Genomic DNA, 26045 nt, shown 5'->3' on the forward strand with positions numbered 1-26045 from the left:
GGCATCAAGCCAGGCTGAGCTGCTCCTGGTGGCATCAAGCCAGGCTGTGTTGTGCCTGGCTGTGCCATCCCAAGCTGATCTACACCAGGCTGCTCCAAACGCCAATCTGCAGCAGGTTGCACAAAAGCGCGCTGATCCATTTCAGGTTGTACCAAACCATCTTGAATTGCATCATGTTGCAACAACCTAGCTGCATACGTGCCTGGCTGTCCCAGACCAGGCTGAATGGCACCTGGTTGTACAAATCCATGATCCATTCCAAATTGTACCAGGCCCTGTTGCTCTATACTAGGTTGTAGCAAACCAGGCATATCTGCCCTAGGCTGTGCCCAGCCTTGCTGATCTGTGCTTGGTTGAAACCAAACAGGCTGACCTGTGTCAGGCTGCACTAAACCTTGCTGACCTGCACCGAATTGTGCCAAACTAGGTGGATATAAACCAGGTTGAATCAAGCTGCGCTGGCCTGCACCAGGAGGTACCAAACGTTGGTCCATGCCAGGCTGTACCAAACCACCCCAATCTGTGCCAGGCTGTACCAAACCACGTTCATCTGCTCCTCGCTGAGCAGAACCCTGCTGATCAGCCCCTGGCTGCACCAGCTGCCAGCCACCTGCCCCAGGCTGAGCTGCACCTTCCTGGCCTGCCTGAGGCTGCAACCAGGTCTGCTGGTCTGCCCCAGGGGTCACTGACACCTGCCGATCGACAGCGGGCTGCAACAAAGTCTGCTGTTCTGCCCGAACAGGCATTGAAATACGCTGCTCTGCACCCGGCTGCACCACGCCTGGCTGCATGAAGACAGGCGGCACCGCACCGGGCGGCACCAGACCGGGCGGCACCAGACCGGGCGGCACCAGACCGGGCTGCACCAGACCGGGCGGCACCAAGCTGGGCTGCGCCATACCGGGCTGTGCCACACTGGCCTGATCTGTACCAGGCTGTAGGAAACCAGGTGCTTCTAAGACGGGCTGTCCAAAATCGTATTGAACTGCACCAACTTGCGTCAAACCAGGTGCCGCCAAACCATATTGACGCCCCTCCACGCCAGGCCTAATCAATCCCTGCTGATCCATGCCAGGTGGGATCACTCCTTGCTGGCCTGTGCCTGAGCCCATAAGTCCACGCTGATCTACGCCAGCTGGTGTCAAGCCTTGTTGATCCATGGCCCATGGTCCTGGCCCACGGCCATACATGGCAGCCTGTTCCATGCCCTGTTGGTCTGTTGCAGGTTTCATGGCTTGCTGATACATGCCGAATGGGGCTGGAGCAAGCTGGGGTGTGGTTGCTGGTTGCTGGCTATCTATTTCTGGTGGTAATAGACCAAGCTGAGTCATAGTGATGGGTACCACAGCTTGAGGATAAGGGCCAGGGTAGCGCAAGGCAGGCTGCTGATCTGGCCTTGGGTAGAGCTGAGCCTGACTAACGGGCACTCCGCCACGCTGGTCAACGGCTAGGGCTCCCTCCTGTTGAGTTGGTTCAGGTTTACTTTTTTTTCTATGTGTGGAAGACACAGACTCCTTAACCTTCTGTTGATCTGGTGTCACCTGGGTTGGCTTACCGGCAGGTTGAAGTCCAGTACCGGTGCCCTGATATCTGCCAGCGACTCTTTCATAAGGTTGTCTTACCCCACTGGCTAAGGGCTGTTCTGGAGCCATAGGGAAATCCAGACTGGGGCCGGGAGTCGAGGTCCTGGGAACTGCTCCACTTGGAAGGAAGTCAGGAGGTGTTCTGCGCCTGCCAGGTAGTCCTAAGGAATCTGAGCTCTGGATAAAGGGAAAGAGGGGAGTTGATTACAACAAACAAGAAGCCATAGAAGCTGAAAGGAAGGCCATCTTAGGTATTTTACTGGGATGATTTAAGACCCTTGCAGAAAAGAAACCCTGTCTGAATATGTATGTAAGTGTATTTGTATGTGATGTTGTTGTATTTGTGTGTTATGTTGTGTGTGAGAGAGAGAGAGAGAAAGAGAGAGAGAGAGAGAGAGGTTGTGGATTAAACCTGGGCCTTGCAAAAGCTAGAATGCCAGGCAAGTCCTCTACCACTGAAGCATATTCCCAGCCCTTTGTTTTACTCTTTATGTTGAGGCAGGGGTCTCCATAAATCATCTAGGCTGGTCTTAAACTCACTCAGCAGTCTAGGGCAAACCTTGAACTTCTGCTGTCCCTGCCTCAGTAGTTGGGAGTACAGGCCTGCTAGTTTTTGTTGTTGTTGTTTTCTTATTTGTTTTAAGACAAGGACTTGAACTCCTTATGAAGTGGACAATCACAACTTTCTGCTCTTCCTGCCTCCACTCTGGAGTGCTGGGATCACACCTATTACGCCACATCCAGTTTGTCAGCAATAGGGACTAATCCTAACATTTTGTACAGGCTAAGTAAGTATTCTACCAACTAAGCTACAGCCCCAACCCCTGGTTTGGCTTTTTATGACAACCCCCAGGTTGGCCTTCAATTTACATCCCTCCTTCCATACCTATTAGATTACACACCTGTTCTCAGTCTCATTGCCTCTATGTCTTATCTGCAAGATCCAGGGGACTCTCCCTCAAGATCCTTAAAAATCAGACCTACAAAATCTCTCTTGTCATTAAAAGGTAACAATGGAGGGATATAGATGCTTGTTACAGGATATTTTGATCCCATTGTGAACTCATTATGAACTGTAAAAACCTGTTTCTAGTTGTAGAGTGGCTCAGCCCTAGCACACACCTTTAACCCAAGAGTTTTCTGTAAACAAGATCTAAATAAAGTTAACCCTAGGTCAAGAGGCGGAGCAAGAAACCAGCTGACAGGGTTTAAGCAGAAAGAAGGGACTTTGAGAGAAGGGTATTTAAGATAGCATGGAGAAGAAGACAGAGCTTTTAGCTGTTGGGGCTTCTGGCTTTTTCTTCCCTGGGCTGTTGGGTGAACTAGTAAGCTTTTTGGCTTTTGGCTTTTTCCTTCCAAGCTGAGTAGGAAAGTCAGCTGGGTGCTTTCTCTGCCTCTCTGAGCTAGTAGGTTTTCACCCCAGCATCCGGCTTCTGAGTCTTGGTAAAATCAAATGATCGGGATTTTCTTTCATTAAAACAGCAGAACATGGGCTGGAGAGCTGGCTCAGAGGTTAAGAACACTCGCTGTTCTTTCAAGGGTCCTGAGTTCAATTCCCAACAACCACATGGTGGCTCATAACCATCTATAGTAAGATCTGGTGAGCAGGCAGAATGTTGTATAAATAATAAATCTTAAAAAAAAAAAAACAACGCAGCAGAATGCTCTTGGCACATTGTATGAAATCCTACTACAGAAGTTGTGGGAAAATAGAGGCCTGGAGGAGGGGCTGCTATTTTTCACTAATAAGCGAATCAGGTGACACCCATGTTTTTCAAAGGATGCCTAATGGGTGAACAGAGCAGTTCTTGGTTCAGAATATATTCACCAAGGGACTGGTGAGATTTCTCAGTCTGTCACTAAGCCTGACCTGAGTTCAACCCCTGGGCCCTCATGGTGGAAAGAGGGAACCTCCTCTTTAGGGTTGCCCTCTAACCCCACATAGACATCCTGGAATGCACACAGCCATACATAGACACAGACACACAGAATAAATTAAAGGATAATTGGAAGTATATATTGTAACCCCAACCATAACAGTTTAAAGAATCCAGTGTCTCTAACCATATAATCTCAAAATATATATCACATGGTTTTGTTCAAGATTTTGAAGCAGGTTCTGTGGGGATTTGGAATTTGGATGCCTTAGGATTATGAGGGGCGACAAAATAATTTACTGGCCATTTCTTGTGTGTGTGTGTGTGTGTGTGTGTGTGTGTGTGTGTGTGTGTATACACACATTTTTGGAGGCCAGCCATAGTCATGTGTCTTCCTCAGTCCCTCCTCTTTGGTCTTTTGGAGGCAGGGTTTCTCACAAATCTGTGAGCTCACCAGTTGAGCATGGATAGCTGGCTGGCATACCTCAAAGATCCTCTTACATCTCTCTCCTCAGAACTTGGATTATAGACACACACCTGTACGCCCGGCTTTACTGTGGTGCTGGGGACTAAGCTCAGGGCTTCGAATTGTGCTGACATGTTGTCTCCCCAGCCTGCCCTGGATTGTTCTCCTCTGTAAAGGAATTTTAATTCAGAACTTGGATGTTCTGGGAAGAGATCACATCCAAAGACCTTTTAGGTCTGGTATACAAACACGCCTTTAATTCAGGAGACAGAGGCAAACAGATCTGAGTTCAAGGCCAGCCTGGTATAGAGCAAATATCCGGTAAAGAAAAGCTTAGTTCCAGGCATGGAGGTACACTCCTTTAATCCCAAACAATGACGGTAAAGACAGTTGGTAGAAGGAAGCAGCCATGTTTAAAAGTGATGTCTAATTGAACAGCAGAAAAAGTGACAAGTCAGAGAAAAATGTGACAGAATAGCACACACCCAACTCTCAGGAGAAGAGAGAAAGAGAAGCTACTTAAAAGGCAATTCAGTGAGGAAGAGGAGGCAGTTTTACCGAAACAGGTTGCAGAAAAAGAACACAGTGAGGACGGAATGAGCTAGAGAATGAGAAGGAGCCAGAACATTAGGACAGATTGCTGGAGTTCGTTTAAGGTCAAGTAGAGCAATTCAGAGGTCGAGAGAGAAGCCAGATTGAATAAATCAGCTGGGAGAGGAGTTTGAGCCAGATCAGCTGAATTGAACCAGCCAACCCAGAACTCAGCAAGAGCTAGAAAGGGTGAGCTTATTAAGCAGCATGTCTCAGAACCTGAAAATATTCTTTGCCTAGGTTAAATTGTATGGAGGCTAGAAGCTTCCAGGATGAGGCTTAGGTTAGCAGAGGCAACAAGCCTCCGAGACAACATCTAAACCAGACAAATGAAAGTTACTTTTATACTCTTCTTCTCAATATGGCTCTCAATACGGATTTTCAACATAAGACTTTTGTCTTTTGCTTTAACTTTATGTAGCCTGCCAGACCACCGACGTTTGGTGTATGTTGGGCATTTTTCTTTTCGTTCGTTTGTCTGGTGTTTGTTTTTTAATTTTTTTTTTGTTTGTTTTTTCTTTCTTTTTGTTTTGTTTTTAGAGACAGGATTTCTCTTGGCTGTCCTGGACGTGCTTTGCCAACCAGGCTTTTTTTCTTTTTCTTTTTTTTTTTGTAATTATTAAGGTTTTTTTTTTTAAATCTTTTATTTTTTTTATTAATTACACTTTATTCATTTTGTATCCCCCCCATGAACCCCTCCCTCCTCCCCTGCCGATCCCACCCTCCCTCCCCTTTCTGCATGCATGCCACTCCCCAAGTCCACTGATAGGGGAGGTCAATTATTAAGGTTTTTATGCTTAGTTATTTTTGAAACAGGGTCTCACTATCTAGTCATGGCTGGCCTAGAGCTCTTGATGTAGACCAGTGGATCCTGCCTCTAAGGGTCACGTGACAGTCACACAAGGGTTTGCCGAGGATGTGGTACCATCTCAAGATGGACAGACACACTAGCAGACAAAGCTTGCTAGAGCACTGTTTCCAGTTTGGTCACCCTGGTCCATGGGTGTTAGGCGATGACTGCTTCTTAGGGCAGACTATAAAGGAAGTCTGAAAAGCTACAGAAGCAAAGAAAACCACCCTTGGGCATCGTTTTTCACCCAGTGAAAAACTGGCAAAGCTCAACTACAGACCCTCAGCTGGGGCAGCAGACGAGAGCAATAGGTAGACAAAGCTTGTAGTTGTGCTTCCCAAGCCGAGGAGTGATGGCATTCACTCACACCCATGTCATCTTGGAAAAACATTTTAAATATCTACAGTCTGTTCCCTGGAATCCTACCCAAAGCCACTGCCCAGGATCCCTGTTTATTTACCCCTCTTGAGGACCTCAAGCCATCACTGATCGCTTGTTCCAGCTCTTCCCAGGTGACCATGGTGACTTCTTCCTCACCGGGAGCAAGATTCAGCCTCCGACTTAATTGCTCCTGTGGTAACGGATCAAGACACAGACACAGACACAGAAACACACACGCACGCACACACACACACACACACACACGTTAAGCATGAATGTGTGTGCATGAGTGTACATCCCCCCCATACACACACCCACACACTGTAGATCAGGGCCAACAGGGTTGACTGGTTACTATAACAGCCCCAGCCCCAAGGAGATTCACTGGCCTTCAAGTGACTAGCCAGAAGTACATAGGTGGATTCCCAATAGACCCAACAGACCCGGGGCAGAGAGAGCAAGGACTTGTCCTTCTATCTAGAAGTGCTGCCACCTAGTGACAGAGTTTATGTACCCCCTATCCCCAAAGGACACAGATAGGCAGGGGGGAGCTGGGGCCAACCCTAGAGAGAAGCCAGGCTGAAGAGAAGCCCTCTCCCCCTCAGGGTCCTCTCCCTCCAGGGCTTGCCCGTGTTACCAGGTACTCTTCCCGGGTTCTGACTATCTTCTCCAGCTCATTCAGGCGATTAACGATTTCCTGGAAACAGAGTTTGGAAATGGACCATCACTCAGTCCTCCTGTGCACACATGTGCGCATGCGTGCCCACACTGGCTTGGCATAAAGGAGAAAAGGAAGTGAGATGCACATGTCGATTAATGAAGGGATTCTGGTTTCCGGTTTCTACCTAGTTTCCACATGGCAGATGAAACCAGGTGCCCAGTTCTTTTCCTGGTCAACAGGGAAGCAGATTTCAGTGGTGACAGCAGTATTAGGGCAGTGTGAGCTGTCAGTGTTGGTGTAAGGGGGTGAGAATGCCATCTCGACTTCATCTCACGCTCCCGAAAGTTCCGCAGCGAGGCCCCCGCTGCCTCCAGATGCAAGTACCATGTACCTCAACCATGCCTGCTAGTCTGAACCTCGGAAGGAGAAAACCCCTTGAGGGGCCCAGCAAGTGACCAGAGTTTCAATTGCTCTTTACTGCTTATGCTGACCTCCAGGGTCCAAGGTTAGATTCCAAACAGACCCTTCAAACTCAAGAGTTTGGGAAAGGCCAGGCATGGTGTTGCACGCACACCTGGTATCACCATCATTGAGAGGTGGCTAGAAGGGTCAGGAGGTCAAGATCAGCCTTGGCTATGCAATTAAGTACAAGGCCACCTGGACTAGAAGGAGACCCTGTTTCAAAACAAAAACAAAACCAAACAAAACCGAACCAAAAAACAGAAAATGAGGTCCACTTCCCAGGGCGAAGAGAGGTGCAAAGGGTCCCAGGCCTGTGGGAGGCTCAGGCTGCCCCAGGGGTAGAGTTCTCCCAGGGCTTGGCTCGGCCTCTGCTGGCCTGTCTTGCATCCGTTTCTCTGTCGGGCCTCTCTCCATCCTTTCTTCCTGTAACCCCTCAGGGTGTGCTACAAGGTGTGCCTCCTGTGTGTGTCCAGCCCGAGCTGGCTGGCTCTGTGTTTCCTCGTGCACACTGTACATGAAGAAACATCTGGATAAACTCCTCCCTTGGGAAGATCCTACGCAAGGTGAAAGTGCCCCCAGCCTGCTACAGCTTTCCTCTGTCACCACGGGGCACTGGTGTCTGGTTTTCCATTCGTAGCCCCCCTCATGAAGACTGATGAGTTCTTCATTCTCCCCTGTAGTGGAGGAGGCTCTAAGTGATGTCTTGAGTGAGTGTGTGGGCACAGCTGAGTCAGGGATCCCAGAGCCTCAGAACCACGGAGGAATGGCAAAGCACTCTCCCCTACTCCCACCCTCACCCCCAACCCATGAGGCTCAGGGGAAATGACAAAGTCTTTTTCTGGTCCATGTGTGGATGTTGACAGTGTGTGCAGAAAGCATCCATCATAGTGTGCACATCACACACACACTCACACACTCACACACTGGATATTTACAGACTGAAGGCTGCTCCCCTCCTCTGGAGGCAGCTAACCCTGTGTCCTTGATGTTCATAACATCCCTGCCTCCCTGTGTACACTCCTCCAGTCTCCAGACTGGCCTAAAACTTACTTATTGGCTGGTGTGAATAAAAATGGCCCCCCTCAGCTCATATGGTTAAATGTTTGGGGAGTGGCACTATTGAAAAGATCTTGGAGGAAACAGAACACTGGGGGGGGGGGGGGTGTTTTGGGGTTTAAAAACCCCCACCCCGGCCCGGTTTTTTTTTTTTTTTTTTTCTTTTTTTTTTTTTTAATGTATTTATTATTTATATAGTGTTGTGTCTACAGGCCAGAAGAGGGCACCAGATCTCATTCTAGATGGGAATTGAACTCAGGACCTTTGGAAGAACAGCCAGTGCTCTTAACCTCTGAACCATCTCTCCAGTCCCTGGACTCAGGATCTTTCTCCTGCTGTCTGCGATCTGGTTGTAGAGCTCTCCGCAGCTTCTGCACTGTGTCGGCCTGTGTGCTGCCATGCTCTTGGCTGGCCACGACAATGGGCTAACCTCTGGGACTGCAAGAGAGCCCGTTTTCTGTTTTGTTTTCTAAGAGTTATCTTGGCCACAGAGCTTCTTCACAGTAGTAAAACAGTGACTAAGATACTTTGCTTTGAGACAAGGTCTCGCTAATGTAGCTCCGGTTGGCCTGGTACTGGCCACGTAGACGAGGCTGGCCTCAAATTCGCAGAGATCGCCCTGCCTCTGCCTCCTGAGTGCTGGGATTAAAGGAACCACCACACCAGGATTGCCACTATTTTCAAGAAGAATTCACGATTCTGCAATGTTGCCAGCTGCCCTCTAAGCAGTTTAGATTTTATGGTTATCTTGATAAGTTATTAATGGCCCTAGGAAATAAGGGATGGTGCTGGATGATGTCAGCAGGCAAGGGCGCGGGCTGCTGGTGTTTCCGACCAGGTACGGTGTCCTGCACCCACAGGGCCTCACTCTCTGTAACCTCAGTTCCAGGGATCTGATGCCCTCTTCCGGAGTCCTCAGGCACTGCATGCATGAGGTGCTCACATGCGCGCGTGCGCGCGCACGCACGCAAACACATACACAAAAAGATAAAAACAAACCAATCATAGAAAGAAAATGAGGTTAGGGAGGGGCGTTGTGGCTAAGGGTCACCCCACTGGTGAGGTGTGGTCCCAAGTGTGTCCTCACCTGGGGATGCAGCTCTGAGTACTCCCGAGCCTTCTGTTGAGTTTCTTTCAGGACTTTCACATCCTCTATGAGGTCTTGGATCACATTGGTGGACTGCAAGGCAGAGGAGGAGCTGTGTGAAACCAGGCCTGGCACCTTTTTTTTGTTTTCTGGCGGGGGTGGGGTGAGGTGTGGGGTGTGGGGTGTGGGTGGGGGAGGGTAGCTTAGGGGCTGAAAAGTGCCCCAGCGGAGCGGGGGCTCTGTAAGGTCGGTGTACCCACCTTGGCTAGGGTGACAGGCTGTACAACCTTTGGTTGTGACACCTGGGGTTGTGTCGGGCCTGTGGGCTCAGGCTTTTTCCCCTTGAGCTCTTCGGCTTCCGGTTTGGCGACCTTTGTTGGGGGGGCCTTGGAGACCGGCTGTCGGGCCTGCGGAGCCGCCGCCATATCCGCCACATCCTCCGTCTTGGAGAATTCCTGGAAGACCTCGGGGGCTGCAGCTATGTGGTCCATGTGTACCTCGATACCCTGCATTTTGTTTTCTATGTTCTTCATCTTCTTGCTGAGGTCCTGTACCTGGCTGCTCAGGTCCTTCACCTGGGTTTCCAGGGTCCTTGGCTGCTGTGGCTGCTGTGCCAGCTGTGCCTGCTGTGGCTGCTGTGCCTGATGTGGCTGTTGCGGTGTCTTGGCCACACTCCGGCGCCTCTCTTTGGTGGCTGACAAAACCGGGGAGCTGTAGGAGCCACTCACCCCGTCAACTGAGGGGCGAGGCTCAGACGGGTAGCAGAAGTCGGTAAGTACGTCTTGGAGGTTGAGGTTCTTGAGCATGGCCACTATCAGTGTGTGCAGGGCCGTAAAGTTCACTGCCCCCACCTCCGGAGTGCCGATTGCCAGGTCGGCCAGCTTCCGGAGGGTGACCATGTTGGGCACCAGTGAGGACCGCATCGTGTGCTCTGTTGGGAGACGAAGAACCAGGGGGGAAGGGCAACGAAGGCCCCTCCCCCCTTGCGCCTGGCAGGTCTATGGGGCCAGTAGGGGTCTCAGCGGGCGGCCCTGCTTATGGGTTTGTGGCTTCTAAGCCAGAGCCCTGGGCTCCGCTCTCCTCGCCAGCCCAGCCTGGCTCTCCGCCGGTGGACGTTTGGAACGAGGGCGGCACGGTTAGCGGGTCGCGGCTGCGGCGCGGGACCGCAGAGATTCTAAGAATACGCACTTAGGTCAGCCCTTATCGGGACTTAAAAAACGACAGCAGACGCTTTGGCCACACCCCAAGGTGCCACCAGGTTTTCAGTAATACTCCCAACGAAAAGGGGTAATGAGGCTGGTCCAGAGCGTTTGCATTAAGGACAGGTCAGTTTAGGAGAGGCTGAGGTGTTCCTGTGGGTGCGTTACATTCCCGCCCTCAACACAGAAAGCCCGAGCCTCTAGCTTTTGTAGGCTCCCAGGGACATAATGATGTAAGGGGCACCCCGGCAACCTGCATTTAGGCATGCAAGTCTAAGGGCTACAGTGCCTGTGGCCTCTGGGGGTTGGGGTATGGGTTCCTTGCCTCTTAGGGGCAGTTTCTAGATAAGTTTGTTCACTCAACAGTGGGCACACACCTTTAACCCCAGCATTCAGGGAAGCAGAGGCGGGCAGATCACTGTGAGTTGGAGGACAGCCTGCTCTGCAAATTGAGTCCAAGACAGAAGAGGCTACACAGAGAAACCTTATCTCGAATACAAAAGATAAACAAAACAACAACAAAAAAGAGGTGGACAAGGCTGCTCTAACTTCATTCGGCTCAAAACAGCTTTCTGGGGCTTGGGCATTCTTGAAGAAAATATACAAACAAGAAGTAAAGCTCATGAAAGGAAACCTAGCATGGCTGCAAATTTATATTTGTAGTTTAGTCTGAATGGACATAATTTTTATTGAGGTAATTCTCACTATTCTGTTTCCATCACCTGGGGACAAGTAGGCCAAAAGGCCAACTTCCTAATCCTCTGGGCATTTGTTCTCCGACTTCACATCTCAGGTTTCCTGCCTATCAGATATTCACAGGACTATTCATAAGAGTGGCAAAATTAAGTTACAAAGTAGCAGCAAAACAATTTTATGGTGTGTGTGTGTGGGGGGGGTCACCACAACATGAGAAACTGTATTAAAGGGTCACAACATTAGGAAGGTTGAGAACCACTGTCTTAGAACTTAAAACCTAATGCAGGTAAGCCTTAGGCTCAAGCATGGGGGCACATCCGGAGCAGGACTGTTACTGTTTGCTTCCGGTGTTTGACTGGTTAAATAACACAGAATGAGCTAAACGGTGAGACAAAGCTACATTATATAAATGCAGGTTTATTGGGAGCAGTGGGGGAGGGGGAGCATGAGCTGGAGGGGGGAAAGGAGAGTTGGGGGGATGGGAGAGAGAGCAGGAAGGGAGTTAAGGGGGAAAAGGAGGAACCAAGATGTCTGGATTATATAGTAAAGGGCCTCAGGGAGAAGAGAAGCTCCAACCCTAGGTAGAGGGCAGGGCATGGCAGCCAGACAGACTTTAAACAGTGTTGTTCAAGTATCAGTCAGGGCAGAGCAGAAGGCAGTCCTTCATTCATCCTAGCTTGATACGGGGCTTGATGGCCAAAGCTGTCTCATGCCTAGGACACATAAAAACCAAGTCAAATCCAGGCAGCGCAGTGCAGGAGGAAGAGAGAGCGGTACACAGCCATGCCACCCGCAGACCTGCCTGCCCTCCAGCATATAGGCAGGCCATAGGCATCCACTGGCTGCCACGCCCACCAGCATGGATGGAGGCTGCTGCCCAGGGGCCCACCAGCTGTGTGGTCAGCCTGCAGTGGGCACCGCTGCAATCTTTGAGGAAGTGGTGGTAGATGGGAGAGAACGGAGGTGGAGCAGCTTGAGCATTAGAGAGAGATGGAACTGGGTGGACTAGCCTGTTAAAGAGTGGCCAGCTCTGAGTCAGCCCGTGTATCATCTGTGAACAGTTAGAATGTCTGAAAGGGCCAGTCCTGCTGACCGAGAGCTACAGGATCTCCATGACACAGGATAACAGGGAGGAGTCCTGATGAGGATCCAATATTGATGGGGTCACAGAAGCCAGAGATCTTGAACCAGACCAATGACTCATTGCAATGAACATTTGCGGGTAAAGAGGTGTGGACAGAGGGATGTCAAACGTACGGCTTTTCTATGCTCACCCTTGCTCTGAATGACACTGAAACATGTTTTATCGAAAGCTTCAGGCATTGTAGCTGGGCAGAGACTCAGCTATTCTAACACTGGCCTGGACTACTTCCTAGTACATGACATCTTAGTCTTGCTCTAGCACCTGCTTCTTCAGGCCTGTTGATGGCAACAATGACTTCCTTCCTTTGGTCCCACCTGCTGCCTGGACCCCCACATCCGCCCTACCCCGGCCCAGAAGTCCCGCCTCCTCTCCCACCCAGGTTTTGCCTGCTCTTTATTTAACCAATCAGAAAGTGATGGAGACAGGAGATGCTTCATAAAAATGACAGTGTCAAAGTCTGGCTTGTAATCATCTGCACCAGCATAGCGATCAGCACTTGACTAACAGACACAAGCTCTATACAGTGTACAGAGACATTATCCCAACAGAGGGATATACTATGGGACACAATGTAGCTTCCTTAATGTTTTCTATGCTTTTGCTGTTTGCTTGTGTGTTTAATTTTGGGGGGAGGTTGCAAGGGTGAAGGGTAGATATGAAGAGATGGACTGGGGTGCATGATGTGAAATTCATACATAGAATCAAAAAGTTTAAAAAATTTACAAGCTGGGTGCTTGTAAATCACACGCCTGTAATCCCAGCACCGTGAGAGGCAGAAATAGTTGGATCTCTGCAAGTTTGAGGCCAGTCCCATCTACAAAGGGAGTCTAGGACAGCCAAGGCTACACAGAGAAACAAAAAAAGAAAAAAAAAAAAAAAAAAAAAAAGAACTGAGCAGCACCTGAATTTTCATTTCTAGTTTTGTATCTGTGGATCAGAGATCTCATGTGCTGGAGCCATCTACTTTGCTTAAGACAGGGTCTCGTGGGACCTGCAGAGTGCCAATCAGGCAAGGCTGGTTGTCAACAAGCTCCAGCCTGTCTCTGCCTTCCCAGTGCTAGAATTACAAGTGTGTGCTACCATGTCTGGCCTTTTGTGTAGGTGCCAGCGATGACCTCAGATCCTCATGCTTCTGTGGCTAAAGCACTTGACTAACTCCCCAAACTCAGGAAGGCCTAGTTATCTTATCTACTTGACTGGTTAAAAACAAACTATCATGGGCTGGAGAGATGGCTCCACAGTTAAGAGCACTGGCTGTAATTGCAGAGGACCCAGGTTCAATTCCTAGCACCCACATGCCAGCTCAAAACTGTAACTCACACCCTCACACAGACAATACACACAGGGAAAAACACTCATCTGAAAAAACAAAACAAAGCGAAATTGAGCCTCATGGTGCACATCTTTAATCCCAGCACTTGAAAAGCAGAGTCCACCAGATCTCTGGGAGTTCGAGGCCAGCCTGGTCTATGGAGTGAGTTCCAGGAGAGTTAAGGCTACACAGAGAACGGACACCAAGCCTCACGAAGGTGCTCAGAGGGGAAGGCCCTGGCAATGCAAGCCTGAGTACCTGAGCCTGAATCCTTGAAAGCCACACCAGAAGCCAAGCATGGCCACACATGCCTGAAAGCCCAGCCCTGGGGCAGAAGAAGTGGATCCTGGGAGCTCACAGGCCAGCCAGGCAGCCTAGCCAAACATCTGGCAAGCATCTGGCCTTTTTTTTAGACCAAAGCACCACACACCAACAGGCGCACATCCCCACAAACCCCCACATACTGTCTACCCCTCTGTGTGAGGTTTCTCCGCTGCCCACTAGGTTACAGCTTTCTCTACCACCAAGCTAATTATCTTACTGAGTCCTTTGCTCAATTTTCCCTACATGGACCATTAACAAAAAGCAACTTGTTTGTGTGCTTGGAAAGACCAACATGTACAAAGTCCTAATTGTGAACTGGAACCTTCCTCATCATTAACGGATTAAAGAGTGATGGAAACTTCCCTGTGGTGAAATACAATTATACAAATAAAAGACTCCTTCCTGTCTAGCAGAGCCCATTAGCCAGTCCACTTCCTTTCCTGACAGCCTCCTCTCTTGACTCCTGCTCTGAACTGGAGCAGGGTCCAACATACAGAGAGCGCTGCTGTTTGCAGAAGGCCTCCTGACAGAGAAGACTTAACTGTGATAGCGAGTGCAGCCCCTTAAGCAATGCAACTGACAGCATCACCTGCCTAACATGTAGGAGGCCACAGGCCAACCTCTAGAACTGCTCAACTCAAACTGCATGTGTGTATGTGAGCCCTCGGGAGACGTATCTGCGGTCCATTCCAGCCATGGACCCTGACCACTCTGTTTTGTACACTTCCCCACATAGTACATACAGGGTTTGTCACAGTGGACAGGAGGGAGCAAGGAGCCCCACAGTAGATGGAAGACACTAGAGAGACAAACTTTTATTTGCAACTTCTAAGCAACACAGTTCTGAGGGACAGAGTGCTACTCTCTCATTTGACTAGCTCAATGAGAGCAGACATGGATTCGTCACTGTTCAATGGCAATAGGCCCAGCAGTTTCTGAAAATGACTCTCTTGAAAGCAGACTTACTTGAACTTGTCTAGGGAGAGGACAACTGTATACAACAGTGCCAGGCCACTCAGCTCCCTGAGCAAGTCCAACAGCTCAGCTGCCTGCCCCAGGGCAGATGCTATTCAACACTGTTAGCATGGGGACTGCCTGTCGTTCCACTTCCACCTCAGTACGACTTCCAATGTCTGCTTAGGATTAAGGAACAAGGCTGATGATGCGGAAGGAAGCCATGTATCCACTAGCTGTCTTCTTGCCTATCTTAGCGCCTCCTCCAGCTTGTAGAGACTTGCTAACTGCAGCCTATTTCCAGGCTGACACACTGCTGCAGACCCAGAATCAAGGCAGCTCCACACTAGTCGTCGACTGTGATGTTCCGGAAGAGGTACGCCATGGACTCGCCATTATGGATTCTCCGAATTGCCTCAGAAAGAATCAGGCTGATGTCCACGGTCTTTATCTTGGGGCACTGCAGTTTCTGGAGCTCGTGAGGGACCGTGTTCGTCACCACCACCTAGGTACAAAGCACAGCCAGTCACTCGTGTGTGCAGGGAGCGGCTACTCAGAAACGCAGAGCTAACATTTCATTTAATGCCCACGGCTCCTTAGCGGTGCTGGGGCTGAGCACCTCACACAGGCCAGGTGAGTGCACCACCGCTGAGCTACGGCCCTGGTTTTCACTATGAGAAAGGGTCTCCCCCCAACCAAGACAGGGTTTCTCTGCGTAGCCTTGGCCGTCCTGGACTTGCTTCGTAGACCAGGCTGGCCTCAAACTCACAGTGATCTGCTTGCCTCTACCTCCCCAGCTCGGGGATTACAGGTGTGTGCCAGGGTCTTATATGTAACCTAGAATGGGGCTCAACTGTAATTCATTTCTCAAAAGCTGGAATTACAAGCATGAAATCTGTCTCTAAAATCTGTCAAAGCAGATTTTAGAAACCGAGCAAGCATGACTCAGAACTTAAGTCTTAAGAATGTCCAGCCCCATTCAAAACTTACTGTCATCAGGGAAGAATTCCCAGGGAAGAAGTACCAACTGTGACTCTAACTTCAAGATGAAGATCTGGAACAAACCTTGATGCAAATCCTCCACACATCTGCCTGAGCAAGGCTGCTAGCAGAAAGCACCATCACACAGGTATGCACCCAGCCAGAGCTGAGGCAACTTAATACTTAGTCACTATAGCAGCAACCTGGACTCAAGCTGACGGCTCTAAGCCCTTTAAAGCAGACAGACCTCATCAATGGAGGACTCCTCAATCAGCCGGGGGGCTTCAGCAGACAGGATGCCGTGTGTAGCCATGACATAGATCTTGTAAGCACCTCTTTCCTTCAGGATCTCTGCAGCAGCTACAAAGCTCTCCACGTCATCTATAATGTCATCCTGCAAGGAGAGGCAGTTTCAACTCCTCTCTACCGACACACACCTCTTGGCTCTCTTCTGCACATGGCTTTAGCACTGTGAGAAAACATGCCTGGCTGAGATCTGAACAAGGGATGGCAAGAGGGCGCCTCTGTGGGATGAGTGTCAGCAGGGGCAGTGAGGCTCTCTAGTCGAGTAAGTGTGGCAGCTTAAGCCTCATAATGACTGTCAGGGCAGCTTCCTTCCTTCACACTCCAGCCAGCTAGCATGCTATTACTTTGTCCCAGGAGAGGGTGACAAGAAAGGAAGAGAGAAACAGGAAGTGCTGCTGCTGTGGCCTAACCCAGCAAGGGCGGCAGCACAGCAATGCAAAGCTAGGCTGCACTGGGACACCCATTCCCACTGCTGGCAACTGGAAAGGCTCACCTTCAGCATGTAAGGATGACCAAGGGAGCTGGCATGAAAGGACCCAGAACCCCTAAGATGAAGGTCATGATGTTGAATTTACATTTGTAAGGCATACATTAAGTTCCGTTCACTTATGTAAAAAAGTCCATGACTTTCTTAAAGGAGACTGAGAAAGGAAGGGCAGCTGGATCCTCGGACATCCACGCTGAGACCCACACTGAGCCAGCAGCGTCAACTCTGTGCATGAATGATGTGTCACCATACCACTATAATTGCAATGCGTCCTCCGACGTCTCCGACCACTGTTATTGGTGGCTTCTCTTTCGCCATCATCACTAGCAAAACAAATCACAAGACCCAGTTAGTCGGGTAACTGGATAAATGTAACCACAACCTTGTGGCAGTTACAAAAGACTAATCGACCTAACAGATCCCTCAAGAGTCAGAGCTGGCTAGAGCAACATAGCTCGGAGAAACACGAGGCAAGATGGAAAAGTGATTTCAAATTGTTTAGTAGCGAAGTAAGGAAACATAAAAAGGTAGGAGTCAGAGGGGAAGGAGTTGTTCCTGCGCAGGACCTGGCTTCCACCCCCAGCACTGTGGTCTACAACCACCTGTAACTCTAGTTCCAGGGGAATCTGTTCACTCTCAATCTCTAAGAGCAGCAGGCTGGCCTGTGGTGTACATACCGACATGCAAAACCCTCACGCACAGAAAATAATGAGTGAGTCAAATACAGGGTGAATTTGATATTTGACTTTACATAGAACACTTAAAACTCGACCGCCTCAACCTATAACCAGATAAAAACATGCTAATGAGGTATTTTATGTTTTTTTTCATGGCAACCATCACTATATGGGGTAATTCTGAACACTCTCCTTTTCTTTCAGGTAAGACTGGCCACATCTGAAGAACTGATCACTGTGTCAAGGCCACCAGTGCACAGCACAGGTGAGAAAATGGTAAGAGCGGAGAGAAGCCCACAGCAGAGAAGTCCTCTCAGTGTGGCCTGGCCAGCTGGCAAATGTAGACAAGCTGCCCTGCTAAAGCCCACATGCACAGATGGTCCAATCACCAGGTGGCTAGCCTCACTTTCCAAGAACCTAATTTAGACACTGCAACCTCAGTTTTACATATTTGCTCTACACAGATCATCATCTTCTCCTCAAACGGAGGATCCCAGGCCACAGGACTGACCAAGTAGAAATCCACCTGAGGACAGCTGGAGTGTAACACACACAGAGTGCCCACCCAGCACGCCAGTCTTGGATTCCACGTCAAGTACGATCAAGTGTACTGCACGCCATACTGGTGTTTGAACTCACTGAAAAGCTAGCTCTGGAAGCCTGGCTGTCCTCACCCTACACCATTTCAGATCCAGGAATGTTTGCGTCCACATAGTCTCCAAGGTCTGGGGATGAAGTACCCCCTCAACTGTGTGATAGGGAGGGAACACAAAACAAACAAAAACAGCTTCGGAGTAAGAACACTGCGCCCGCGAGAACAGCAAGGTGGTGAACCATCTGCAAAGGCCACTAGTCTATCTCAGGGCATAAAACCGCCTGCAGTGGGAAGGGGGTGCAGGAAGCCAGCCATGGAGAGAACGCTCCATCTGAATTCAAGCTGGTACCTCGACATGTTTCTGCTGGACAGCGTGAGCATCCAATCTAATGCTGCGTGCTCGCTCTCTGTTCTTTTACTTGGATACAGCACCAGAGAGACTCTGCTTTGTCCCAGACTTCACGTGGGAAACTAGCTGGCTACATTGACTGTCTGTCACCTCTCTAACAACTGCTATTTATTTACTCTTTTATTTGGCCACTTATTTACTTATTTTGTCTTTCAAGGCAGGGCACTTTGTGTAGCCCGGGTTAGTACGTGCTTAAAGAAAGATTTGTCTTCTTTGTTTGCTGTGGTTTTTGGCTCCATATATATGTATTTTAAAGTCATTCAAAACTGAAAATATGGCTGAGACACCATTCTCCAGGCAACAGCGCCCATCAACCAGGGCTGCTGATGTAACTCAGCTGGTAGAATGCCTGCCTAGCATGTTTAACACCCTGGGTTTGATTCCCCAGCACCACATAAAACTGGGCATGGCAGCACAAACACCATCCTGATTCCAGTACTCTGGAAGATGAAGCAGCAGGAATTCAAAGTCACCTTCAATTATATAGTCAGTTTGAGGCCAGCCTGGGCTACATGAGACCCTGTTTCAAACAACAAACAATATAAGCTCCCCACAATGGAGCTGGAGAGATGGCTCAGAGGTTAAGAGCACTGGTTGTTCCTCCAAAGGTCCTGAGTTCAGTTCCCAGCAACCACATGGTGGCTCATAACCATCTACAGTGAGATCTGGTATTGTCTTCTGGCGTGCAAGCAGGATGCTGTATAAATAATAAACAATACATGATAAATCTTAAAAAGAAAGAAAACCTCCCCGCAAAAGCTAAGTACCCTATACCCTACTCTTCCTGAAGCCTTTACTACTGGGAAGTACCTCTTTTTAATCTATTTATTTGGGTGTTTTATATCCTCATGTACAGATGCAGGCCAGAAGAGGGCACCAGATCTCACTATAGATGGCTGTGAGCCACCATGTGGGTGCTGGAAATTGAACTCAGGACCTTTGGAGGAGCAGATAGTGCTCTTAACTGCTGAGCCATCTCTCCAGCTCCCTGGGAAGTACTTCTTAAGAGAAGTAGTAAACTCTGGTAGGAGACAGGAAACAATAAAACTCTAGGTAATTTACAGCTCAGTCATCAACAAGCAGGTCAGCTGACCTTACCCACAGGTACTGACATCCACTCGGAATAAGAGTCAGCCCGCTGAGCTGGAGTCTTAGACCACTTTCTGGTCCTATTTTATACAGATTTCTTCATTTCCCATCAGAATCAGAATCAGGGCGATCTCTTGAATTTGGGCAGTCACAAGTGCTCTGTGCACAGATGATAACAGACCCAGCAGTCAAGAGGTGGAGGCAGGAGGATTGAGAATTTCAGGCCAGCCTGGGCACACATCAAGGCCCTGTCAACAGAACTCAGCTCTAGTTTGGTCATGTGAGGTGGTGTGAACTTGTAGCTACGTGGGAGGTCAAGACAAGTGTACTTCTGTTCAAAAGTCTAAGATCAGGTAGGCAACACTTTAGGACACCATCTTAGAAAAGAGAGTGGGGGTAAAGGGAGTGGCCAGAAATTTGGTTCAGTGCTAAAAATGCTTGCTGTGCAGTTATGAGCTTGGATTCCAGCACTCACATTAGATGCTCACAAATGCCTATAACCAACCTCAGCTCCAAGGGAGCTGTCACCCTCTTTTGGCCTCTGTAAGCAAGTACACAAGCATGAGCTTGCTCCCCGCCCCCATCCCTCCTTCCCTGGGGAAAAAGGAGACCAGGTGTGGTGTTGCATGCAGTAATCCTAGCACTTATTAGGAGGCTGATGCAGTAGAATCTCAAGTCCAGCCTAGGCTGCAAAGTAAGAGTGTCTCAAGACCAGCAGGCGAGACCATCTGTCTGTCAGTAACCATGACTGGATCAGGTGAGAACTCCTCATAGAGGCTAATTTTGACTTGAGGTGGGAATTTACAGTACACTACTGACAAAAAAAAAAAGCAACTTTCCTGGTAGGAAGCCTGCCAGACACCACCTTAACCAAGAGGACGAAATCAGCCTCTCCAGCAATGAGACACACCATGTGTTTTGGGGAGCACTCCTGCCAAATACTCAAATTTGAATCTGAGCATAAAGACATAAACAAGTCCCAATTAATGGATAGTCTACAAGAAACTGGCTTGTGCCGCTCCACTTTATCGAGGTCATCAGAGACAAAGACTGGAGGAGCCATTCTGGATTAAGTAAGGCTACAGAAACGCCAACTGAATACAATGTGCAGCCACAGGGTAGGCCCTGGGCCAAAAAAAGACAAAGGTTTTTCTCTTGTGCCACCGGACACTGGTGAAATGACAAGGCCTGAGGACTAGATAACGGTCCTTCCGGGGCAGTCCTGAGTGAGAATCTCACTGCTTCATTTGCACACTGACGTATTTAGGAATAAAGGAGCCTCAGACCCACAGCCCAGGCTCAAATCGTACAAAATACTACAACAGTGTTAGATCTGGAGACTCAAGCTGTACTCTTTTTTTTACAGCTAAATTCAGTGTCCAGTACCAAAAATTCTAAAACTACGAAATTCTCAAAAAAAAAAAAAAGTAAAATTAAAAACACACAACACTAGAGGTGAAAGTGAAGCAAGAGAAATTAATAGATGAAGAGACTACCTGCACTTGAGCCAGGGGCCCCGAAATCAACTGTAATATATTTCTTCTCCCAGTTAATCTCTGTTTCTGAGGCAGAGCAAAGAGGAAGATTTTTGAAAAAGAGAATCTCTTCCCACTAAACATCTTAAGCCTTTCTGCTACACAATGCGTGTCAGTGTACTTAGTGTCTGTGGAAGGGAAATGCTTGCCCATTTGGGAAGAGTATCAAGTCAGTCAGGTATCAGTTCAGGAGCTACCATACTAAAATGGTAGAGGTGCCTGATGGCCAGAGCCTATGTCACAAAGTACAACCAAAGGCTGCGGACTCCACACCATCACATACACTTAAAAGCTCAGTCCTACATACTGTGCAAATGTGTGCTGGAACACCTAACTCTCCTTTTATGAAAGGGGAGGCTGGACAATCCTACTCAATTATTTAGCCTTTACTATATACACCAAGCTCATAATTCTTAGCCATTCACACTATTCAAAATGGTCTTCCATTTACAAGCAAAGGTACAGAACCAATCTTACAGGGCAGCTCCAGGCCTGGGTGGACAGTAGCATTCTTGACCATGGGGGGCGAGTGTCGACCATCATCCATGTCCAGCTCTGTGCACTGAGCTTCTCCGTGGATCACAGCCAGCCCCAGCCGCAGTCTCTCGGCATAGGACTGAGCCCTGTGAGGAAGACAATGATTGGCAGTGGTGACAATGATGGGAAGAATGTCTAGAAGTACCAGTAATCACAAGACAAGACCACACTCAATCTCTAAGGGGTACACAAAGAATGATTTCTATAAACCAGGCCGGGAGATAAAACACCTCACGGGCTACTGTTAGAGTCTAGATAATAATCTGCAGTTTCTCTCCCCAGTATTTTTTTTTTTAACGTGCATTGGTGTTTTGCTTGTGTGTACATCTGTGTGAGAGTGTCTGATCCCCTGGAACTGGAGTTACAGACAGTTGTGAGCTTCCATGTGGTGCTGGGAATTGAAGCAGGGTCTTCTGGAAAAGCAGCCCATGCTCTTAACCTCTGTGTCATCTCTCCAGCCTCTCTCCCCAATATTCTATAAAGTTATTTTCAGAACTTTGTTCAAAACGATGTTTCAGAATCAATGCCAGGCTGGAGACATGGCTTAGTTAGTAGAGCTCATCTGGGATTAACAAGGTTCTGGGTTTGATTCCCAGTACTACATAAACAGCGTACAGTGGTTCTCTAATTGCAGCATTTGAGAGGTAGAATTTCCAGGTCATCCTCAGCTATGACAGGAGCCTGAAAGCAGCCTAGGATACATGATGATACACTGTCTGCAAAAAACCAAACAAGATCACTGCCTAAAAGGGTTCACAGTCTCACTGTTTTCCTGAAAACTTGAAGAATCCCATTTCCTTCCAGAGGAAACTGAGTAACAACAGTATGGATGGCACCCATGATGTCTGGAGCATAGAGATGAAGCTGCTGAGTAGATGTGACAATGAGGTAGGAAAACGAACCCACGAGCGAGCTCTGACTGGCCACTTTATGAGAGCCCTGGGTTCCCAGACTAACTCTGGTTTCAGATACAGCCACAGGGGATTAGAAATGTTTGGTGTATTTACCTTTTTGCAGCATCAGGAGACTTAGCTACAATGACTGCATTTCTGTAATTTGGAATCTAGATTTGGAGGAAAAATAAGAAAACACTGAAGCATTATTTAAAAAAAAAAAGAAAAAAGAAAAAAAAAAAAAAAAGAAAACCACCTAAGTCTGGATGCAAGTCTAAGACTTTCTTCTAATAATCCACACTACAACCAAATGTGCTGGCGTTCATGTGGATAGTTTCATCATTATCAACTCATCTCTGTAAACACACTGATATATCAAGGTAATAGAACTGTTAAAACTTTCATTCTAGAAAACATAAGCATAAAAGTACTTAGAAGGAAATATACTTTTAACAACTCTGAAAACATGGCCCTCTGAGACTAGACGCTGAGCCTATCTGGTGCGACAGGCACCGAGCCTCAGGGAGAGCTCTTGGGATGTGCCTTCCAATACTGAAATCTGATGCCAGGGAAAAACTAAATAGCATCTCTTTTGAGGACATGGGAGGTCTGCCGGTGGCTCCTCACTTCTTCCTGGATATACTGAAGCAGGAAAGGTGAGGCTCTAAGGTTGTCCACGGGAAAGCTGAAAAAGCCTTGTATTTCCTTTTGGTGAAGATCCATAGTGATAATGTGAGTTAAACCTGAAATTTTAAAACAAAAAATTACAAAGTTCTCCCCTACAAGTTAATGGCCACAGTGGCAGGGGACACAAACTAGATGCTCAACTCCTGCTTCCTACCAGAGAACCGAAGGCAGGGGCACTGTGAACTAGGGACACAAATCTACTGTCAGTCTTAATGAACAGCATGGAGTGAAGAGCATCCAGCCTAAGCCAAGGAGCCAGGGATGAAGAACCACAGTTGCAAGGGGCATGTTTTCTGCACTATCATCAATGCGGTCAAGAGAAGTCAGACAGAAGTCAAAATATGAAGACAGAGATATATCAAGCGGTAGTAGGAATAATACAGGAGGGCCTTCATCATCAAAGAATATAAAACAAATTGCCAGACTATGGCTACCTTGAAAAGAAATAGAAGCAAAGTAACGTAAGAAAAGAGACTCACAGTACAGTGTAAGACCCTGAGGCTTCCAATGATTCCCTCTGTGCTGGAAGAATGTGTAAGAACATCTCAGGGACATCAATAAATACACCGCAGGTGTTCAGAGGTCAATCTCCCAGAGCAAAGAACTCTTAACAGATGTCAGCATAGACATAGAACCCCAGTCACTGAGGTTACTCCGCCTATTTCACAGGCCAGGAAACACGCACTGCTCTACACAGGGAGTAAAGAACACTAACAGAAAAATCGCGAACAACTGATGCACCTGACTCAGGCAAACACGTCAGGCCTGGAGCCTGAGTGGTCACAAGAATGACAAGCCTGCCAGTTAAACTGTAGATGACAAGATGATGGCAAAGTAGCGCAACAAAAACAGATGGAGAAGGTGCTGAAGCAGCTTCCCTCTAGACACAGAGCAGACACTAAGAATTTAATACCTCAGCTCATGTACCCTTCCCAACAATGTAAAAGGAAACAAGATGGCGCTAGTGAGCAGCAAGTCAAGAGACAGGTCCCAAACCAGATACCCAGGTGGAACCTGACCTGCAGTGGGAGAGACTACAGCTAGTGCTGGGACCCCAGGGCTTCCACTCACACTCACCAGCTTTGGCCAGCATGGACGCCAAGAGCTTGCACACGATGGAGCCCCTCTTCCTCATCTTGCTCTGCTTGCTGTAGGGGAAGTAGGGGATCACACCGATGATATTCCTGGCACAGGCAGTCTTCAGTGCGTACGCCATAATCAGCAACTCCATCACGGCCGTATTCACATCTCTAAAACAGTGAAACTTGTATCTTGGAGTAAAACCTACGTATTAACAACCAATAAAGCCCTCAGCTTCAGCCTCTTAGCGTTTCACCACCACATGGCCTGCGCTGGCCCCTCACGCGCACAGGGAAGTGTAGTGACTGCTCTTTGAGCTGGGTCAGGTATACTGCTCGGTGGTGATCACTCAGACTCACAGCTCTGACCCCTCAGTCTCTTCCACGTCAGCAACCATAGTTACCTGACATTTGCTGGCTCGCAGCAGGGATTCAGTCGTAGGCCTTAGCTGTAATTAACAGAAAGCATTTGTCTTGTTTGGAGAAAAGGTGGAAGGGAGTGGGTAAATCTAAGGGCTTCTTAAAAAGCCCTTTGTCCCTTCTTTCTCTCAAACATTCCTGACAAAGATGAGAAGGAAGCATGGTCTGCGAGCATCTGAGGAAGGCAGCCCCTGTGGATCAGATGCTATTCTGCAGAGGTGATAGACCTTTCTGGAAGATCTCAAGCTCTTACCCTCACCTCTGTGGGGCCACCAGGCTCTCCAGGAGCAGCTCTGGAGCACACAGGTTGGAGGGAGGCTGCCTTACTAAAGCGTCGCCACATCGCCCAGCAAAGCCAAATGAGACCATTTAATCTGCAAGACAGCCCAGGCTATTCCTCTTCTCCCTTCCTGAAACAGGGTCTTTCCACATGGCCAGGCAGGCTTGGGACCCACTGTGTCACCCAGGCTGGCTGTCTCTCTTGAAAGCCTTCTCTCTGGGATCCGGTGGCTGCAAGGACTCCCTCTAACTGACAGCTTTATTCTTCAACATTAAACTCATGAAACTCCCATGTCTCGAAGTACTGCCTAATATTTGTTAGAAATGAGATCATCACAACTTCAAGAGACTAGTGAAAGCAAAGCAGCTTTTAACATAAAATTCTGAATCTGAGCCAGGTGTGGTGTGCACACTTCAATTCCAGCATTGGGAGGCAGAGGGAGAAAGATTTCTGTGAGATGGAGGCCAGCCTGGTCTACACAGAGTGTTCCTCGACAACCAGGAATGCATGTTGAAACCCTGTCTCCAAAAAAAAAAAGAAAAGAAAGAGGAAAAAAACCCAAACAAACAAGCAACAGACAGTGTAGGAAGAAGCAGAAGTCCTTTCTCAAGCTATGGATAGCTGCTTGCCTAGAAGCTGCTTTGTTATAACGAGTATCCAGTGAAAACATGTGTTAGCCTTGAAGCAGAAATAAGCAGGACGGTTTGCCAAGTTTCTTTAACTTATCTGTGAGACCTTGGACCATGTCTGCCATACAGGAATGTGGTCTTTGAAAACAAGTTTGACCGTCCTTGTACTGAGGCGAACTGTTTTGCTTTGTCTTTAAAAAGGAGCTGTGGATTAAACTTGGTGCTTTTAGTACTGAGTGATCGCCTACCTGAAACTATCCTAAATTTTCTGTCTCTTTCTTTTAACCTGTAATTTCTCAATCCCCTCTCTCTTTGTCGTGTCCTAAATTACCAACTATTTTGGTTCCATCAAAATAGAATGAAAACAAGGACACAGGCACGGAGAAAAGGCAAAAGGTATGGTATGCGTGCCGATTTGGTGCAGGACAGCGCATTTTTTTTTAAATTCCCCAATAAAGAGGGGATTTTTTCAATAGGCTGGGACTTGCTCCCCCCCCCCCCGATTTCCCATCCTCTTTTCTGGATGCAAAGTCATAACTAACAAATAATTTGGAACTTGAAACTAGCCTGCCTCCCATCTTTGACCCTGAGCTCAGTAGTCATATAGCAGATGACCTGTAACTTTCTGAGTTCTGAGACAAGCAGGTACCAACTAACAGCTGAGAAAGACGCAGAGTGCTTCCTGTAACTCCCATAAAGTATCAAGCATACCTCACAGTGACGACAACCCAAAACTAACTATCTATCTATCATCTATCTATCTATCTATCTATCTATCTATCTATCTATCTATCTATC

At 48.2% G+C, this 26045-nt stretch overlaps 2 protein-coding genes across 2 annotated transcripts in view; both read right to left on the reverse strand.

Moving 5' to 3' along the window:
- Positions 1 to 9937, reverse strand: part of Qrich2 (glutamine rich 2) — a 24468-nt gene extending 14531 nt beyond the window's left edge. The window contains 8 exon segments of the mRNA XM_055592465.1: positions 1 to 2; positions 4 to 106; positions 404 to 1303; positions 5794 to 5938; positions 6386 to 6450; positions 9047 to 9107; positions 9275 to 9631; positions 9686 to 9937. The exon segment at positions 1 to 2 is cut by the window's left edge and continues 167 nt beyond it. Of these exon segments, the coding sequence (XP_055448440.1) occupies positions 1 to 2; positions 4 to 106; positions 404 to 1303; positions 5794 to 5938; positions 6386 to 6450; positions 9047 to 9107; positions 9275 to 9631; positions 9686 to 9937 (1885 nt within the window).
- A 4547-nt stretch (positions 9938 to 14484) lies between these two features.
- Positions 14485 to 26045, reverse strand: part of Prpsap1 (phosphoribosyl pyrophosphate synthetase associated protein 1) — a 22991-nt gene continuing 11430 nt past the window's right edge. Inside the window, exons 4-10 of the mRNA XM_055592126.1 lie at positions 23917 to 24089; positions 22780 to 22895; positions 22267 to 22322; positions 21200 to 21345; positions 16670 to 16740; positions 15872 to 16018; positions 14485 to 15148 (exon numbers count right to left, since the gene is read on the reverse strand). Coding sequence (XP_055448101.1) covers positions 14990 to 15148; positions 15872 to 16018; positions 16670 to 16740; positions 21200 to 21345; positions 22267 to 22322; positions 22780 to 22895; positions 23917 to 24089 — 868 coding nt within the window. The 3' untranslated portion in view covers positions 14485 to 14989. The remainder of the gene's footprint in view (positions 15149 to 15871; positions 16019 to 16669; positions 16741 to 21199; positions 21346 to 22266; positions 22323 to 22779; positions 22896 to 23916; positions 24090 to 26045) is intronic.

The sequence above is a fragment of the Psammomys obesus genome, unplaced genomic scaffold (genome assembly GCF_907164565.1).
Source record: "Psammomys obesus unplaced genomic scaffold, mPsaObe1.curated_primary_1811, whole genome shotgun sequence".
In the NCBI taxonomy this organism is placed as follows: Eukaryota; Metazoa; Chordata; class Mammalia; order Rodentia; family Muridae; genus Psammomys; species Psammomys obesus.